Source organism: Populus euphratica, unplaced genomic scaffold, assembly GCF_000495115.2.
Source record: "Populus euphratica unplaced genomic scaffold, PopEup_1.0 scaffold278.1, whole genome shotgun sequence".
In the NCBI taxonomy this organism is placed as follows: Eukaryota; Viridiplantae; Streptophyta; class Magnoliopsida; order Malpighiales; family Salicaceae; genus Populus; species Populus euphratica.
The window spans coordinates 171,661-190,784 of record NW_011500113.1 but is presented as its reverse complement, the minus strand read 5'-3'; the positions used below and the strand labels follow the sequence as shown (position 1 = coordinate 190,784).

The 19,124-nt window shown below is 32.2% G+C and overlaps 3 protein-coding genes across 6 annotated transcripts in view; 1 reads left to right on the top strand and 2 right to left on the bottom strand.

Annotated features, from left to right (window-relative positions):
- Positions 1-10,073, bottom strand: part of LOC105109849 (endonuclease V-like) — an 18,219-nt gene extending 8,146 nt beyond the window's left edge. The window contains exon 1 of the mRNA XM_011004696.1: positions 10,039-10,073. The gene's annotated coding sequence lies outside the window, so the exon portion shown is untranslated. The remainder of the gene's footprint in view (positions 1-10,038) is intronic.
- On the bottom strand, positions 3,214-10,249 carry LOC105109850 (putative protease Do-like 14). 2 transcript variants are annotated; one of them, XM_011004700.1, is made up of 10 exons: positions 10,120-10,249; positions 9,900-10,022; positions 9,670-9,809; positions 9,313-9,587; positions 8,925-8,985; positions 7,383-7,513; positions 6,796-6,916; positions 5,015-5,107; positions 4,764-4,888; positions 3,214-3,292 (listed from the first exon to the last, which is right to left on the bottom strand). In XM_011004700.1, exons 1-10 carry the CDS (start codon positions 10,130-10,132, stop codon positions 3,280-3,282), a joined length of 1,095 nt encoding a protein of 364 aa, XP_011003002.1. In that variant the 5' UTR covers positions 10,133-10,249; the 3' UTR covers positions 3,214-3,279. The 2 variants fall into 2 exon arrangements, with proteins under 2 accessions (XP_011003002.1, XP_011003001.1); XM_011004699.1 differs by lacking the exon at positions 3,214-3,292 and adding an exon at positions 4,267-4,573 and having other exon boundaries at positions 10,120-10,247.
- A 3,642-nt stretch (positions 10,250-13,891) lies between these two features.
- Positions 13,892-18,391, top strand: LOC105109847 (putative protease Do-like 14). 3 transcript variants are annotated; one of them, XM_011004692.1, is made up of 10 exons: positions 13,892-14,140; positions 14,228-14,374; positions 14,456-14,625; positions 14,724-15,022; positions 15,198-15,303; positions 16,340-16,470; positions 16,813-16,933; positions 17,365-17,457; positions 17,773-17,900; positions 18,179-18,391. In XM_011004692.1, exons 1-10 carry the CDS (start codon positions 14,047-14,049, stop codon positions 18,204-18,206), a joined length of 1,317 nt encoding a protein of 438 aa, XP_011002994.1. In that variant the 5' UTR covers positions 13,892-14,046; the 3' UTR covers positions 18,207-18,391. The 3 variants fall into 3 exon arrangements, with proteins under 3 accessions (XP_011002994.1, XP_011002996.1, XP_011002995.1); XM_011004694.1 differs by lacking the exon at positions 14,228-14,374; XM_011004693.1 differs by lacking the exon at positions 17,773-17,900.
- Positions 18,392-19,124: the final 733 nt, after the last annotated feature.

Sequence of the window (19,124 nt, the reverse complement as noted above, 5' to 3'; positions counted from 1 at the left end):
TTTTTCTATATATATATATATATATTTTTTTTTTTTTACTCGGGGACCCAAAAATGAGTTACAACACTTTTAGATCTTAACTTTTTTTAATATTTTTATGCAAAAATATTGACCCGCGGCATCGCACGGGTCATTTAACTAATAACAATACTAAAAGGTGTGGGAAAGCACTATAGCTTTTCCACGTCTTTTATGCATTAGTGTTTCACTATGCACTGCATTAGTGAAACTGTTAGTTATATTTTGTTTTCTTAGTTTTTTATTTTTTATGCCTTTATGAGTTTTTTTCTTTTTTCTTTGTATTTTTTTTAATGAATTTTTTTGTTTAATTTAGTTTGTTAATGTAAATTTTTTTTATTTAGTTATCACACGTTCATGATACAAATTTTGGGTTTGACAGGTTAACCTGATTTGATAAGTGAACCCAATTTTTTTTTCTTTTTAGTTAATTTTTTTCTTTTAGTTTAATTTGTTAATGTTAAGTTTTTTTCTATTTACTTATCAGAATTTCATGACACGTATTCCAAGCTTGACGGGTTAACTCAGTTAATTTTGAGTTAAACCGTCAATGTTTTTTATTTAGTTGTCAAACTTTCATGACATAAATTTCTGGTTTGACGGGTTAATCTGGTTTGAAGAATTAACCCAGTTAATTCAATTTTTTTTCTTTTTCTTAATGTTGGTTTTTTTCTTTGTTTTTTTTTAATTATCACACTTTTATGACACGATCTTATAACTAAACACATATCCAAAGCTCTTGAATATAGTATTGCAGCCATACACATTTAAACTTGAGTCACGTAAGTTTAATATTATTATTAATATTATAAATATTACTCTTGGATCAAGCGTTGTAACTAGATCCAAAGCTCTTAAGTATATCTTTGCAGAAAAACCTAACACTTTTAGATCTTAGCCTTTTTTGATATTTTTTCAAGAAAAAAAATAACTCATGATGTATGACTTTGTTTTTTTCTTTTTCATTTTCTTTTCCTTTTTAAGTGTTTTATTGTGGACTGCACTATGGAGTCTACAATGAAAAAGCTGATACCTTTTTTTTTCTATAGTTTATTAATATTAAATTTTTTCTATTTAATTATTAGACTTTCATGATATTAATTCTGGGTTTGACGTATTAACCTAGTTAATTCAGATTTATTTATTTTTCTTTATTAGTTTTTTTTCTTCCTGTAGACTTTTTTTCTCTTTGATTTTTCTTTTTTAATTAATTTTTTTAATTTAGTTCATTGATATTAATTTTTTTTTCTATTTAGTTATCACACTTCCATGACATGAATCCTATATTTGACATGTTAACTTGATTTGATGGGTTAACCCAATTGATTTAGATTTTTTTATTTAGATTTTTTTTCTTTTTCCTCATTAGTAATAGGCTATTTTTTCTGTTTGTTTTTGTTTTTTTCTTTTTAATTAATTTAGTTTGTTAATGCTTAATTTTTTTATTTAGTTATCAAACTTTCATGATACAAATCCCGGGTTTGTCTGGGTGACCTGGTTTGAAGGTTTAGTCCAGTTAATTTTAGATAACTCATCAATTTTTTATTGTATTTAGTTATGAAACTTTCACGACATAAATTCAAGATTTGACGGGTTAATCTGGTTTAAAAGGTTAACCTAGTTAATTCAGATTTTTTTCATTAGTTTTTTTTCTTTCTATTGGTTTTTTAATTAATTTATTTAATTATCACATTTTTATAACATGATTTGTAGCCAGACCTACATTCAAGGTTATTAGATTTGGTATTACATACTGACTCGCTTAAATTTAGGTCATGTAAATTTAATGTTATTATTAATATTATAACTATTACTCTTGAGTTAAGGGTTGCAATCAAATCCAAAATTCTTGGGTTTAATTTTATAGAAATATTTAATATTTTCAAATATTAATTTTTTTGATATTTTTATAAAAAGATTAACCTACAGAATCGCGCGAATGACGTAACTAGTGTAAGGCCGCCACTTAATTAATTAGTGAAAGATAAAAATGAGTGGAGCTGTAGGTATAATTAGAGATGAGTTGTTGATATAATTGTGGAGTTGTTGGTATAATTAGTGGAGTATGAGTGAAGATGAGTTGTGGCATAATTTGTGGTATTATTGGTGTCATGATTTATAACCTTTGTCCCCTCACTTTTCCTATAAATAAGCAATGTCTCTAAACTTATTTTGCACATTAAGATAGAGAGAAGAAGAGAAGAGTGAAGATAGAGTAATCCCATAAAATTATGAAGCATTTGTAAGAGAGTAAGTGGGGTGTTTTCTTCTAGTAATAGAAAGATTATTAGTTGTTTTCCTATTATTTGAGAGTTTGTAATTTTTACATTACTTATTAAAATCCTTCTATACTTGTCTGTGGGCATAACCCAAGTGAGTGAACTATATAAATTCTTATATGTTTTATTTTTTATTTTATCTTATTTTTTATTTTTTTAGATTTACATATTAGTATCCTAACAGTTAGTATATATTGTTCGATGAAGGAAATCTTCTAAGGCACTAAACAATTCCCAAGATTTGTTTTTAATATACATGTGCCCCTATGAACTTATTCTAATCATGCCATAAACTCTCTTGTCAAAAAACAATTATCATATTTTTTTTGATAATCTGGAATGTTCGGGCCAGTTTACGCGCACCACGACTAATCCCTAGACCTACTGAACATCCTGCAAGTCCAGTAGATAGGTAAGGTACCGCAGAGGTGACGTGCGTGCATATTGAGGTTTGAATCCAGGATGCATAGGTAAAAAAACTCTACCAAGACTGATAGGCTACAAGCTTTGGTGCACAATTATCACATTTTAACATGACTACAATATACATGTGTTCTTTTGGTTTATTCTGGGTATCCATTGAAAAAAACTAAAATCTCCCGGGAATTACTACATGTATAATGAAAATTATTATTTTTTATTTTGAAGATCTTATAATATATTTATAATTTATAAATTTTATTTTTTATGAAAAAAAAAGATTAAAAAGTAATTTTATTTTTGTGATATTTTAGCTCATCATGAAAATAGCAAGAAATAATATAATATTTTTTCTTGGTATATTATAAGCCCCTTCACGACTAAACTTATTTTCTTGGCCATGTTGGAAATAGAATGATCATAAAAGTTTTTTAGACCCGTTAAAAATAAATTTATTAAAATGAAAACCAAGCTTACATTGAAGGAGAAGTCAGTTGAGAGTGATCAGACCGAGGGGGGAGACTCACACAATCGGCATTGCTAAATCAGACAATGCACCACGCTATAGACATGTTCTACATGATGGGATGGACATCAAATTGACGTTACAGGCCGCAGGGGAACAAATACAATGTCTTCAGTTCCACGTAATGTGATGAGCTTCAAATTTATGTCATGGGCTGTAGAGAAACAATGGGTTTTCTTCACTATGGGATGGGCTTCAAATTTATTTTATGGGCTGGAGAGAAATAACGGGCTTTGTATTAAAAACATTGGGTTCAAATGGGTTCGGTTATGATTAGTGAGCTCAATCTTAGTTAAAATTTGGTTATTATTTTGAGGTAAAGGAGATGAAATCAGAAGGAACATGTCTTTATGAAAAATAATATAAATTTATTTTAAAATTATCTTAAGAATAAATTTATTTTTATATCTTCGTTTTTGTTCTTTTAACTAAAATACTCTCTCTCTCTCTCTTAACAAAATAAATTTTAGTTTTGATACAAAATTTCATTAGTTACAAAATTATTAATTATTATTAATTACACCCACAAAACACTATTTACTATAATAATATTTTTTTTCTTCCTTTTATTTAGTTCTCTTTTAATTTTACCCTTTAACAATCTTCAACAATTCAGTATTTATATATTTTTAATTTTATTATTTAGTCTTTGATTATTTTAAGAATCGCACTTCATTTTTTTTATTTTCTATATGTTTAGTTATATACCAGTTTTTTTTTTTAATGTTAACTTTCAACATTAAATAAATTGAAAATGAAACTTCATAATTTTATTTAGTTTGTTTTTTTTTAAATTTATCACAGTCTCATAATCTAGATCGTAAGTTAAACCAAGTTTATTATGGTCATTTTGTTTTTTTATTTATTTTATTTGATTTTTTTTTAAATTCATTTTTTAACATTGAATTAATTTAAAATTAAATTTTATAATTTTTTTATAATTTTAACATTGAATTTGGCTGAACGGTAAGCAAACTACATCCCATGAATATACGAAAATCATCGAGTCAAAGCCAAAGAATCCCATGAATATACGAAAATCGAGTCAAAGCCAAAGATTCCTTCTTCAAATATCTTGTTGGTTGTAAGGCTATTCACGCAGGTGAAGAGAATCGAATAAATATAAAGCTGCTTCCCAATTTGCAAAGCTAAATCACACAGGATGCAATACTAGCTGGGAAAAGAGCAAAGAAAAGATGCAAAACTATATATGCATGGCGGCATTTGATAAGCAAAGCAGGACAGCCTGCTTCCATGATCTCAAGGAAGTGACCAACCAGAACAAATGTATTTGTCATCCTGAAACCCTCTCCTCGATTAAATTGGCCAACTGAAAGCACCAAAAGCTACAGATTAGAATAAATCACAAAACAGGTTGGCATGTCAGAAGACCCAATCATGGCAAGAAACGAACACAAAGCAGCAAACTTCTTACATAGAGAGCTCATTGCTTAAGTTTTCCATGCCAACACCATGCATCAATACACAAACCACCCAAAGCATGTAGAAAGGGATTTTACCTGTTATAACTGTCTGGAAGAAGGTCATCGGCTAATATAGCGAGCTTCAAAGGCCCACAAACACCTGCCCTCATCACCTCTAGCTCCATAGATTTCCCAACCTTGTCCCAAATCATTCCAAAGAACTGACGCCAAGAATCAAAAGAAGATTAACTCACTCTTGTTTCCCCTTTTCTGGGACAAACATTGAACGATAAAAACACTACAAGAGAGGCAGGGTGCTCTACACCCAAGCAACTAAAGTCACGTACCTTTAAGGAGCAGCTAACCACCTCTCTGTCGCATTTAATTATAACATCATTGGGTTGTATCTCAGCACGATCAGCAGAAGACTCTTCCGTTACCTGATACAAGTGCTCCAATGTTACTGTTTTGGAAGATTTATAAGCCAGCTTCTCAAATTCATTAATTATTAGTTTTGGAAGATTGGGATCCACTATGACATGCAACAGCACACCAAGAATGCGTCCTAAATCCCTCTCATTGGTCTCCTTTGTAACGCAGCTCTCCACACAAATGCCTTGGATGGAACAATACCCTTCCATGGAAATACAACACTCACAAATACTTGTGTAGGTTTGTAATGAGACCAAACCTTGAACTTTATGATGCAGGACAGAGTGTGCTGCCTGCTTTCTTTCTTTTTAACTGATATGGAAATGGATTTGAGAAAAATAAATAAATCACATTGATTAACAAAAAAGAGACAGAGTAGCAAGATTTTGTTGATAAGAAAAATCTGGTGTTGTTTACCATATGGAAGATTCAAAAAGAAAGTGAGGAATTTCAGATTGGCGACACTGTGGAGAGCAAAGAGAAGATAAATCAATCTATAATCAGGCGATTACAAAGCCTAAAGAACCCTGTGTTACACTTGATGTAGATGAACAAAAGAAAAAAGTTGAGGAGCACGAAGTTATGAAAGCAAGGATATCGAGGACAAAGTGCTGCTGTCAACACAAATGGCCACTATTCCTGATTTTGATAGTCAAATTGATAGAACGAAACTCATATTATCACTACTGTCACCAACAAACCAGTTCCTATATCAGTGGTGTTGCATTGCAGCAGGATGTCATTGCAAGCTATGTGATTTTTGCTGCTTGGACACTTCAAAACTCAAGGTCGAGTTTTCTCCAACCAGGGGAAAATGATGCAGATAACAAAAGAAGCAAGATTAATGTCTTTTTATAGACAAGAGTATTTCTGTAATATTCAGATCTGCTGAAAATTTGTCTTGGGTTATTTTCTATCTAGTAATCTACTGGTTCTAAAATAATTAGCTTTTATAGGTTCTTACTTCTAAATAGATTTCTTATATGGAAAATTAAATCTTTGTTGGACTAGGAGTACTAGCATCTTATATAGTCTTTCAATATTTCACTTTGTTTTTTATTCTCCGAGTCTATCTCCCTTAGATATGACTACTAAGAACCCTAGATGTGAAGCTTATTTTTTATATATCCTCTAAGTGTGACTCTCATAAATCTATCCCATGTCCTTCCTCTTATTCCATCAGAAATCAACATTAACACAGTTCTAACAGCCCTAAAACAGCCTCTGAAGTCAGATTCAGAACAGCCCATTGGCTGTCCTGTATCATTTCAACTCCTAATTGCTTCCATTTGAAAGAAAATTACATTAATAATTACCGAACAGGGGGCATGAACTTGGATGCCTAGCCCAAAGAAGAAACATTTGATTCAGCATGGTCAGTTGAGCAGTAGCTTTGGGCTCAGGGTTATGAGGATTTCATAAGTGTGGAAGCTGCTAGTTACAAGACGCACAAAAAGAATATTTCCGAGAGCTATCATCTTTCAACATGTCCATGTATATATATTTGCCTCATCAAACAAGCCTTAAAAGAAATCATGGAATAGAAGAAAGGGCCTCAAGGATGAAACTGTTGAATATATGAGCAAATAATAAGTGGACATCACGGACCAAGCCATGGAGCAAACACCCGCTCCAAAAGTGTATTTGGGGAAAATATAAAGAGGAAGAAAATAAAAAAGCGCAGCAAAGACCATACCTCTTCAACTATAACCCCTTTGCAAACAAGAGGGAACAATTGAACTATTTCCTCCAAAGTGACCACGTCAGCAGCATAAAGATTAATAAATTCCATCCCAAGCCAAGGATGAGGGACACTCCTACGCCATTGTAGAACATTAGATGCACCCAACATTCTTCACAATATCTTATTTCAGGTTGGATATTGACAAAAAAAAGAAGAAGATTAAATAACTTCCATCCCCATACAGTACCCTGGATGGGAAAAGAATATACAGTATGTGCACGACGATGCAGCAGGTGATTTTGGAAGAATTAAATAATTTTCCTTGTAATTTAGTTTAGCTTTAATTGTCCTCCGTGTCTAGAACATTGAATTGTTGTTTTTCGGCTGGCGATTTCTTCACACACCCCATACCACATCTACCAGTAAATATAAAGATTTGGAATTCTCAAACTCATTGAGAACAACATGATCAGTAAGTTAACAGGGTATACAAATTATGAAAGGAATCTCAATACAAATCAATTGTGGAACGGTGCCATGAACATGCCAGAATATCATGGAAAGCAATAAATACTCTGCAAAAATGATGAGGCACATACCTTTTCTTATTTAAGTGGTCCAGGCATCTAAAAGCTATGTTGATCGGCAGAAAAGGAGTCTGGCCCTTCCAAAAGAAATTGATCCCGATGACTTCTCCATCCCAATTAATGAGTGGCCCCCCAATAAAATGCTACAATAAAGAACTAGTTTATGCTACAGTTTGGTATCAGTTCATCAAATATATAACATCAAAGCATAGATCTTTTAGTCAGTCTAAGAACATGCCAAATCTAGAACAAGCTCCGGACAAACAATTGTTTGCCCCTTTCTTGCTATCCTCAAAGACCGTTTTATGGTGAAAGCGGAGTTAATGAACCATGATTTAGTGACCAAACTTGTGGTTTAGTCAGTAAACTTGTTTGGTGGTTTTCCCTTTCAAAAGGAGGTTCAAGTCTAGGCATTGCACTTGGGTGGATGAAATAACAAAAGAGGGTTAATTCCATTTTGTAACAAGGTTAATGGATCAAAGAGTTGTTTCATGGGTACCTTAAATGAGGCATGGGAAGGTCAACAATTATGGGCTCACCGCAAATTCAAGTAGTAGGACTTGGTGGGTACAGTGAAAATTTTATAGGCACAACTTAAAAGTCTTTTGAAATTCAGTCTCTGAAAGGGTTTATTTTTATTTTTTATGGGGATATTTCTTCTGGACTCTCTTTGAAAGTGAAATCGCATAGTCATAGAACAAAAAATTCTCTAAGAAACAAGCTTTTTGCATAAAAACACCACTCCTTTCCTTCATACTCTCATTCACTTCTCTTAGTAGTTAGTTCTACAGTGATCCTAGTTGACTTTAATACTCTCATTCTAAGTTTCTCTACACAGGAGTTTGATCTCCTCATAGCATGTGAGGATGAGTGTTGAGCTATGCTGCTCAGATACAAAATTCAGGGCGTCAAGTCCGAGTATCGGCCCAAGAGTTAGAAAAGATGAATTCAAAATTTCTGAATATGGTGAATTGACTGAAAAGTGTTAAAATATTGGATGTGAGTACACGAATGTGATGCATGATGTAACCTCCAATTATAGTTGAATTGAGACCTATTGCCCAAAAGATGTTCCATGTATTATGTAACTCGTAGTCCCAAATTCAAACAAGAGGGCAGTAGTGGCTTGTATATAAAAATTGGGAATAGATTGAAAGAATGCTAATGAAGGCAATAAGGAAAATCAATTTCATCTATTTCAAGTGAAAGCAAGACCAAGGGGTTTTGAAAAGTTTGAGCCTTAAATTGACTGGTCATTAATACCTTCTCCAGAGAACAATATCACTAACCAAACCAAGCAAGAAGTTGTTATTACAAGCAGCCATTGTTATCAATATGTTGCTTGTTTAGTTTGGATAGAGATGAGGTTGTGTCCAAGTGCAAATACAAGAGTTAGAAAAGGAATTCATGCTTGTACGGTCATTTCATCGACACAAATACTCTGGGTAAAATGCTTAAGCCCGAGTAACACAAATGAGATATAAGCAAACATACATGATCCGACTAAGCCAAAAAACAAATTAATGCATGAAACAGAGAGAGTAGTGTTATTACTGTAGTAATCTCGCAAGTTGTCATTAGGAGCTCTTGGCAATCCAATTCGCAGCAATAAATACTATATGGGAAGAAAGTAGGGTAAGATCACAGCACAGCAGTTAGTTCCGAAAAAAAAGCGTTGTGGTCAAAACAGTGCGCCACGGTGCATTAGAAACAAGAATACAAGAGGAGAGTGGTGATATTTAGAATTGAAAAGGAGACTACTAGCTTAATTATGATTGGAAAGCAAACATATAACAATAAAAGGTAATTGTAAGGATGCAGAAAAATGCAATTGAAGATATCCTGGTGATGGTAAGGATATTGATGAAATCTTGAAACACTAACCTCCTATATATCCAACGTTGCTATAAGAAATGAAAAGACGAGGTTCATTTTGGCATACCTGAAATCACCAGAACTGACAAGAAGCTGGTGGTGATGATCTTGCACCCGGGCTAAAGCTATTACTTTATCCCCGGGACAAAGGTTAAAAAAGTTAGCCTCTACCATGGTGTGATCATTATCAGGTTGTAAGGACATAGAATCATCTATCCATTTAAGACATGCTTTTTGAGGAGGTTTATCAGGCTTGAACTTGACGGTAGCAATGTTGTAGTGTAAATCAAAAGCTGAAACCTCTCCCTCGTACGAACTGCCATCTGATAGATGTACTTCAACCTGCAATTGCAATACAATATTGTGAGAAATTTTCAATTCTACTAAAAAGGCAATGATAATAATAATAAAGTCGGTGCTGTACCGTGATTTGAGAAGGGTCTCTATAAGAGTGAAAGAGAGAAGCAGAAGTCAATATGGTAGCCTCGAATTTACCATCATCTCCTGCTGCACCTTCACATTCTACAATTGTGCCGGTGCACGCAAAACACTTTTCTCCGCTACCTGCCAGAAAGGCAGCAAAGCATAAAGCTTTATGTTACCAGGCAGATCATACATGTTAGGAAGCATAAAGTTAGTATATGATATACCTACCTCTGTGGTATGCAACAAGGCACACAACCGATAGAGAAACTTTCAAAGCAGCTAAATTTGTATTGAGTTTCAATTCATCATCCTGCCTTTTCAAAAACGGAGGCGGAGGCGGAATTCTATCAACTGTAAAGAAATATTCAGAACAAGAAAAATCAGATTAAGTAAAAACAGATGAAGGAAGAAACTGATAGGAAGAGAAGAAGAAGAAGAAACCACCGGCCTGAAAAATTCATGTTTTCTCCTTCCCAACGATACCAGATAGGAGAGACAGGCACACTAGGGATTATTAATCAGTAGACGATGTGGAAAAGGCAGGCTGCAGTGGAGACTGGAGTAAATAATCCTCCTATTTTTTCCGAGAACAATTAAAAAACGGCTGGGCCTTTTAATAGGTTTCTGCCACCTTACTCTAGAATAGGCCCTTTCTTTTCAACGGCAAATACTTTATTCTAAGTCACTGTAGATTTATTTTCAAAAAATATAACAAATTAAAACTTTTATACACATATATAAATAAATAAACTAAAAATTGTATACATTAATAAATAAATAAAAAATTATTAATAATACCTAAAAACAAAACTTAAAAAATCATGAGATAAATATAGATTAAAATATTAAATCTTGAAAAATAAAACATTAAATTGATTGAATAAAAAAAGACATGTAAGTCTATACATATTAAGAATATCATCTAAAAATAAATATTTTTATTTTTAATAACATAGTTTATCTATATGAAAGATGAAATCAAAACCATAGATAAACCAGAAAAATTACTCTAAAAATTAAATACATATAAAAAAATCAATATTTTTAAACGAGACCCCCAAACAAAATAGAAGAGAGGAGATTTTATCTTTTTTTGGTTTTCATTTTATTTCTTTTCAATTGTATTTTTTTAAAGTTATATTTTCATGGCAACCATAGTTATCAAATCCAGCATGAAGGTTGACCCTGCCAAAAAGTCGGGTCCTGGGTTATACTAGTCAACCCGAAAAAATTAAAAATAAATATTTAAAATTTTAAGATTTTATATAAAAAATTAATAAACAATCCATATGAATATAAACTATACATATTGTAAATAATTAAGTTTGAAATATTATTTCAAAACGTTTTTTATCACACTTTGAAAAGATATTATTTTATTCTTCTAAATTGAAGTATTTAAACCAAAAAGTTTTATTATACCATACTGAAAGAACATAACTTTTTTCTAATGAACATAGAGTATATATACTAAAGTGTTTCAAATCCCACATTGAAAAAATAAATATTTTTATAGTATTTATATAGTAAACTTTGAAATGAGTTAGTAACCAACTAACAAATATATTTATAAAAAAAGTTCTCTAAGTAGGAGAGAAGCATATTTGAAAATAAATCTCTACTAAGTTTTTGCCAGGTCACCGGTGTTCTGAGTGGGTCGACAAGTTTATTTTGGGCCAATTAAAGCCCAAATTTTGAATGAAATAAAACCGGCCAAGATACTAGGTCCCAGGTTGACCGATGAGGGTGGGTTTAATAATTATGATGGCAATCATGCCAGGCCCATGGTATTAGGTCCAACTATCAAACCCAATACCATGGGTGTGGCAAGCAAGCCGGACCCAATACCTTGGGTCTATATAGAAGACTCTTAAGTTTAGCTTGATTGTTAGACCCAATATCATAGGTTTGGAATTGAATTATGTAAGAATAATCAAAGTCAATATAACGTTAAATTTAAGTTAGAGTTCTTAAGTAGAATTTGGGAAAAATATAGAATCATGTGGAATTGAATTAATTAAAGCGTTAAAGATTGTCTTAAATATGAAATTATGTACAGATACAAAAATAATAAAAATTCTATGGGTAAACAAACAAAGGTGGTGGCTATTGGGGGGTGAATTAGAAGAGAAGAATTTATGATTCTTTTATTTTGTAAATTACTTGTCATCTGATGTTTATAATATGAACAAATGGTTGTTTTGGAGGGAGAGTAGAAAATAGGGATGTTTGAGGGATCATTTGAAACATTGACTAAACTAGACAGATTCATCTCTTTAACTTTCATAAGGGATTCGAACCTGAAAATGATAAAATTTTGGAACGGTTCTTTTATAGGAGTTATAACAAAAGATGTTATTTTTCTGACAAGAGTGACCTTGTTTAATTTGAAGTTCTACAACTTTAGATATAGGTAAAACTCTAAGGAGACATCAGGCTACTATCTCTACTGGCATTTTTGACAAGTTGCTGAAACGAGTAACTTAGATATGTTAGGAGCATAATTAGGTTTCTTTCCCTTTAGAAAATATATAGTTATGTGTTTTTAAATTAAAAAAATATCATGTTTGGAACTGAGATCTGTAAGGTTAGTTATGATTAAAAAAAAACAATGATATTAGAAATGTAATAGGAAACACAAATATGAAGGAAGGAATTGTTGAAAGGAAGTCGCTAATTTTACTATTATTAAAAGAAATATAACTTGTATAAGAAATAATGTGATATTCCTGTGAATATAAAAAGGACCATAGGAGCTTCACAATAGCAGCAAGAGAGTATAAGCCGAGCTTCTGCAGCAGGTCGATTTTCTATTTCCATAATTATGAAAGCTTGTTTAATTTTTGGATTTTATATATAATTTTTTGCAAAAGGAAAGCATCTAATGAAATGAATGAGAAATAGAAACATACTTGACTAACTATTCTGGTTAGAAATAGTTAATGACACCAATGAGTTCTATTGATATTTTCTCTAAATTTGATTAGTCAGTTCTAAAAACGGGAGGCTAATGATGCGAGTAGGGTTTACTAACATTGACATGATCATTTCAGAATATAAGGGATATTGAACTTGATTAATTATCCTAGGTTAAGAATAGTTAATGATATCGAGGGGTTACATCAAATCAGCATTTTCATGCAACTTAATTAGTTATTCCTGATATGGAGGCTAATAATATCAAGGAACCTTGACATCGAGATTTTCAAGGATATTTCAAAGTACTATTGGGAATTAATTAATTATTTTGAGTTAGGAATAGTTAATGACAAATATTAAAGGCTATCTTGATATCAGCATTCGCAACAAATTTGATTAATCGGTCCCGACAAGGAAAACTAATAATACTAATAGATTGATTAGTATTGACATTATCATCCCAAGATTTTGTGAAGAAATAAATAAAAAAAATATGATAAGTTACGTGGTGAAGGAGGTTTAATGATACTAATAAATTGATATCCATAGTTTTTAAAAGAATTATTCTTAAATATAAATATGCTACGGGTTGTTGTTGATCAATTGCTCTAAAATTTAGTTAGTATCCATTGATCAAGTCAAAATTTAAGAGTGCAGATTGTAATAAAAAATATATGGACACATGAAAAAAAAAAGGTATTATCATAGGCAAACGACATTCAAGACTTGCCAGAGCTTGCTGAAACGACCCTTTCCAAAAAAAAGAAGAAAAAAACAGAAAAGATAATATTGGTCTTCTACAGTCAAAGCCTTCGTTGTTTACATATAGAGGCCAAGCAAAAAGTTACAGACCATGAATGCAAATTTTAAATGTAGGATGATATTCGTTCTAATTCTTTGTTTTTTATTAATTAAAAACCATGAAAAAAAGTATTTTTCTTTATTAAAAAAATATATTAATAAAAAAAGGAGAAGCCATACTAGATTCTATTTTTCAATAGAGTTCAAATTTTATTTTATTTTTTTATAACTAAATAAAAAAATATAAATAGCCCCATAATATCATATCATATAATATAATATGCATATTTATTTCAGTTTAAAAATTTAATATTGAGTTAGTATTAACATATTTATTATCAATTATTAATATATATATATATATATTTAAATCTTATTGAACCAACATATTAACTTTATAATAAAAAATATTAACAACATCCACATTTTTCTGCATTAAAAAAAAAAAATTCACCCCGGGAATCAAACTTGTATGCATGTACTGGTTTTGAGGATTGGGAATCTAGGGTTTTTGCCGCTCTGGACCACCATATTTTTTGAAGGGTAGAATTGTCAAATCAAAAAAGAAAAGGGTGCCGATCGCTTGTCTGTCAGAAAAGATATATAAGGCGGCCGGGGCGTTCCCCAATCCCGAAAGCTAAACTGATTGATAAGTATGGCCATTAGAATGGAATCCAGGGACAGGCTACAGGGTGTAATGGAAAAAGAGATTCGGTCACCATGGCAACGGAAAGCACGCCGGCGTACTGGTTAGTTAGTTAACTAGCTAGGCTACTGTAATTTCTTCTTCTTCTTCTTCTTCAGCTAGATTTGTTTATTTTCATTTGGATTTATAGTTGGTTGTGTTGCATTCCGTTCCCATTCTTTCGACGAGAGTTTTGATAAAAGGATCGAGGAGAATTTCTACTTGGATCTTCCCACCAAATTATCGGCTCTTAAAGCTTCTCAATCTGTTGTCAGTCTCGTGTCTCGCGCTCGCAGAGGTATGCTAGGCGTGTATGCATGCATGCATGCTTTCATGTATGTATGTGTGGCCAAATAATAATTTGACTGATCTTGTGTAGGCGTGAAAAATAAATTAGTAATTCCTTGCTCGGGAACCATCATAGGATCCAAGCTTGAAGAAAATGGTTCATTCACCCATACCATCCTCACTTCTGCCAATCTCCTCATTACCCGCGCTGCTTCAACTTCGGAGGATCATCCACCTCTGGCTCCTGAACCTGGTATCAAGGTGCTGCTGATTTTCTTTTATCTCTGTGTTCTTTTATTTATTTTTTATTAAAACAAATTTGTTCTATCTTTTTCTTTGGCTTAATCTGTTGCATGCAGGTTTCTGTGTATTTATCAAGTGGTGATTCATTTGAGGGTGAAATTTTTGGTTTTAATTTTCATTACAACATTGCCATCATCAAATTCAAGTCCAGCTCACGCTTCCCGACTGCAATTCTGAAGCACATAGATGGTTCCATTCCTCTAACTACCAAAGCTGAGCTACAGTACACGTCATTTGGACTCCGTCCACACGCCGAACGTTCAGATTTATTCAACCTTTGTCCTGGAGAGAAGGTAATAGCACTTGGCCGCCATTACTTATCCCACAGTCTCATGGTTGCACCAGGTGCTTTCAGGTATTGTCTCTCCTTTTTTAATGCCAAAAAGGGACTTTCTCTATGATCTTAAACTCATTGTAACATTGTAGTCTCCTGGTGCTTTAAATACTCGTGCTCATTTTATGAAAATGCTTTCTCAATTTTGTTAGTTACTTACACTTGGTTTTTGTCTTTCCTTCATTCTGCTGTGAAGACCTGGTGTGCGCAGACCAGGTTTGCTCAGACCACGTTTTTCCGGACCTGGTTTCCGTGATTATGATTGCGTAGAGCTTCTCACAGCAAGTTGCAGGATTACTGTAGTAATGACATTACTCTCTCTGTCTCTCTCACTTATATGCACCAGCTAGCCTTTGTGTGTATATTAGTGGTCTGTTTCATTTTAAAGTTTACATACAACTTTCTCCTGGTGGCTTTCATGATCTGTTAGTTTCTCTCGAGTATACACCAACACCAGATGACATATGCTTCTTCCTTGCATGCATGCTGTTCTGACCAGTTTTCTCCCTACCATTTGAAAAGGCAGTGCTAAATTCTGCTGTCTTTACCCAAGTCATTATTTCAATATTAAAGGAGGGCAAATCTTAGGTGATAGAGTCAATGGCATAAATTGAGTGTGCAGGAAATCAACACCTAATTAGGTTGAGAATGAAAAAATGCTAGTAAATGTTTGCTGCACAATGGCCAAATTTTAGCTCTCAGATATTTAAGACTATTTTTTTTTTCATTTGAATTTCAAATATTCCCTTAGCATGCAGTATATAAACATGCATTTGCGCAGTCGATGGCTGCTGGTTAAATTCTAACATTTCACCTTTCCCTCTTACCTTTATCTATATAAGAACGATATTCATTGTCTGACCTATGAATCGAAAAATTATCCAGAGTACGTTTCAGTGCAGGCTCATAACAGTACAGCAATATGGTGCACACCATGCTTAGATTTTAAGTGTCATAGATTCTCGATTGGTTTAAAATTGTGTTTTGCTTCTCCCTGGTCATTTTCTGTTTGGAAATCCAGATCATAGTACTAATACACATGCACACACCTTTTCACTTCCTTCTTCTTTTCGTTCTAGCTCTTTGGTGGTATATTCTTTAATACTCATTCAGAATGAACCTTATGTTTTAATTTCATGACATCAATGTCATTTTACCACGAAAAAAAAAAATTGTTTTACTTGGCAGTAATTCGTGATTATCCAGCTATATATGATATATTATTTAGCCATCTAATGTGGTCACTAGATGCCACTAGCATGCGGATTTATTTATTTAACAAATGTGGCTTCATGCAAGAATATCTGAAATATGGTGTTTTTGTATATTTCCAAACAGGGTGGTAGTGGGGGACCCCTTATCAATTGTAATGGTGAAGTCATTGGAATCAATTTCTATGAGCATTCTTATACTTCTTTTCTGCCAATCAATATTGCTTCTAGGTGCTTGGAATGCTTGGAGAAAAATGGGTATGTACATTTATTTTTTTCTCTAAAATTTATATGTTTGGTTGGAACGTGGTTATACAACCTTCATTTCTAAAAATTATGAAAAGCAGCAAAATTATGCTTTTGTGGTTTCTGAATTTTTAAAAACACAGGTTGTACCGTGTTTTTAAAGTCTCTAAATGAAAGGAAGATAAAACTACATATCTACTTTCAAATTATCATTTTATCTCAACCACTTAATTTTGTTCTCTTATGTTTAATTTTTAAGAAGTTTCCATTCTATTTAATTGTATATAAGGTCTTTTACCATTGATATATTCCAACTTCTCCCTCTTATTTGTCATTGTCGCTCTATTTTATTAGGAGAGTTCCTCAACCTTGGTTTGGGGTTAAAGTGACTAGTTGTAATGCAATAAGTGCAAATATGTTTGAAAAAATAATTCAGAAGTTTGGCCACATCAGCGAAGGTGTTCTTGTTGAAGAGGTATGTTTTTTTATTTGCTTTTCGTTTCAGTTGTTCCACATGCTTTCTTGGTTTTCATGGTGTTGTCTTCTTTCTGGATTTTGATAAGGTGTGCTGCTGTTATAGATAAAGAAATTTTGTGAATAAAAAAACTTATTTGTCTTCTCAGTAAGCTCTTATAGGCTAGCTCCTCATCCCCTAAAGAAAAAGAGAAATCTTGTCAATGCAATCTTTTTTTATGAGTTTTTTTATTGTGATCAAAATCTTAAAGTTGTGATGCCGGGCAAAATCTTTTAATTTAACCCGTAAAGGGCTTAAATTTAGGCATAATTGGATTAAGCTAGTTGGTTTCTCTGTAAATACAGTGAATCATCATGGTCAAAGGTTGTTTCCAGTTTATTAACAAGTTCATTAATTTTGTTATTTCTTGTCATTATGTAAATAATCCACAGGTTATTCCAGATTCTCCTGCTTGTTCTTCTGGCATGCGTCCTAATGACATTATCATTCGATGTGGTAAACAGGCTGTTGTATCTTCCTCTGAGGTACGCCACCTTATTGTTTTCATTGCTAGGGGAGTTTCACTTGCATCCTTTGAAAATTGGGTCTCATTAAAAAAAGATTGAAGAATGCTTCAATGCATGTAGATTGACCTTTTGAAATTGAAAGTTTTTTTTTTTTTTATATGGATGATTTGCTTTGTTAGCCTGGTCCTTATTTATTCAACTTACCCTTATCTGTTCTTGTTGTGTATGGTGAACACTCGGTCATAAGCAATAACTTCAGTACTAAATGATAAATTTATTATATTGTTGCTTTGTTTTTGTTGTTGCTATAACCTTTGTGGTTTTTAATGTCAGTTCTATGGAATTTTGCTCGATAATACTGGAGAATCCATAGAGGTAATTGTGATGAGGCCATGTCTTGGTAGAGATTTGAGTCTAACCATAAAGGTTATCAATGAAACAAACCCGAAGAAATATTACAGGTAAAATCTACAAGCAGACAATCAAACAAACTAACTCTAGCTTACATATGGCTTTAAAATAAGAATCGTGTCTCATGTCAACGCTTAGGCAGAATCCTTTTTCCTCTTTGAATTTCAGAAAATTTAATAATGATGGGTAAGTTTCTTGTATTTCTTGTTTATTGTCCATCAATGAGATCTTGTGTGAACCTTTCTTGCCTTGTGAGGCTGTTTTCAATTATCCGCTTCTATTACTTGTGCGCCTGTATTATAATCTGTCAATGTGGTGGTCATTTCAGATGGCCGGTTCCAGAAGAGGCATTTTGAGGAGGCGTGGTGCCCCTGGCTATGGTCGAATATGATGTGTACCTACTCAAGAACTTATTTTATTTATGTTCTAATTGTGCAATGTACACAGTTAAAAATAAATAAAAAAGATATGATTAGCTATCTGGTGAGGGATGGTTAATGATATTAATAAATTGATATTGATATTTTTTAAAGGAATTATCTTTGGGTATAAATATGTGATATTGTTTGGAAATTGAGAATGAAATGAAAACTGTTAGTGTCATATAAAGAGTAATATATGAGGTGATCGTGCTATGCTATGGGTTTTTGATCATTTGTTCTAAAATTTGGTTAGTTTCTATTGATCAAGTAAAAATTTAAGAGTGCAAACTATAACCAAACATACGAGCACATTAAAAAAATAAAATAGTATAGCCATTATTATTGGCAAACGACATTCAAGACTTGATAGAGGCGGCTGCTAAAATGACCATTGTCAAAAAAACAAAAGGAACAAAAAAGATAATGGTGGTCAAAAGGAACAAAAAAGTGTATTTGGTATTGTGGTAATTTTTGTGGTTATGATTTGAAAAAAATTATTTTATAAAAAATAATTTTAGTTGAGGTTAGTTTGATAAAATATATGTTTTGTTAAAACTGTGGTTAAAATTAAGGTTGAACAAAAAGTTGTTTAATGTGTTTGGTTAAGAATATTTTTTAATTTAAGGTTATAAAAAAAACTAAAAAAGATATATATTAATATTGATGGTTTTTAATATAAATATAATAGATTTAACTATTACTATTACATCATAAAATAAAAAATATTTTATATAAAATATTTTTTATTATTCCATTAAACTATATGTAATTCCATCATGTATGAAATTCATCCGACAAGGACTATAGTTTTCATGATTTTCTAAGCGCACGATAATATCAGGTAAAATATCA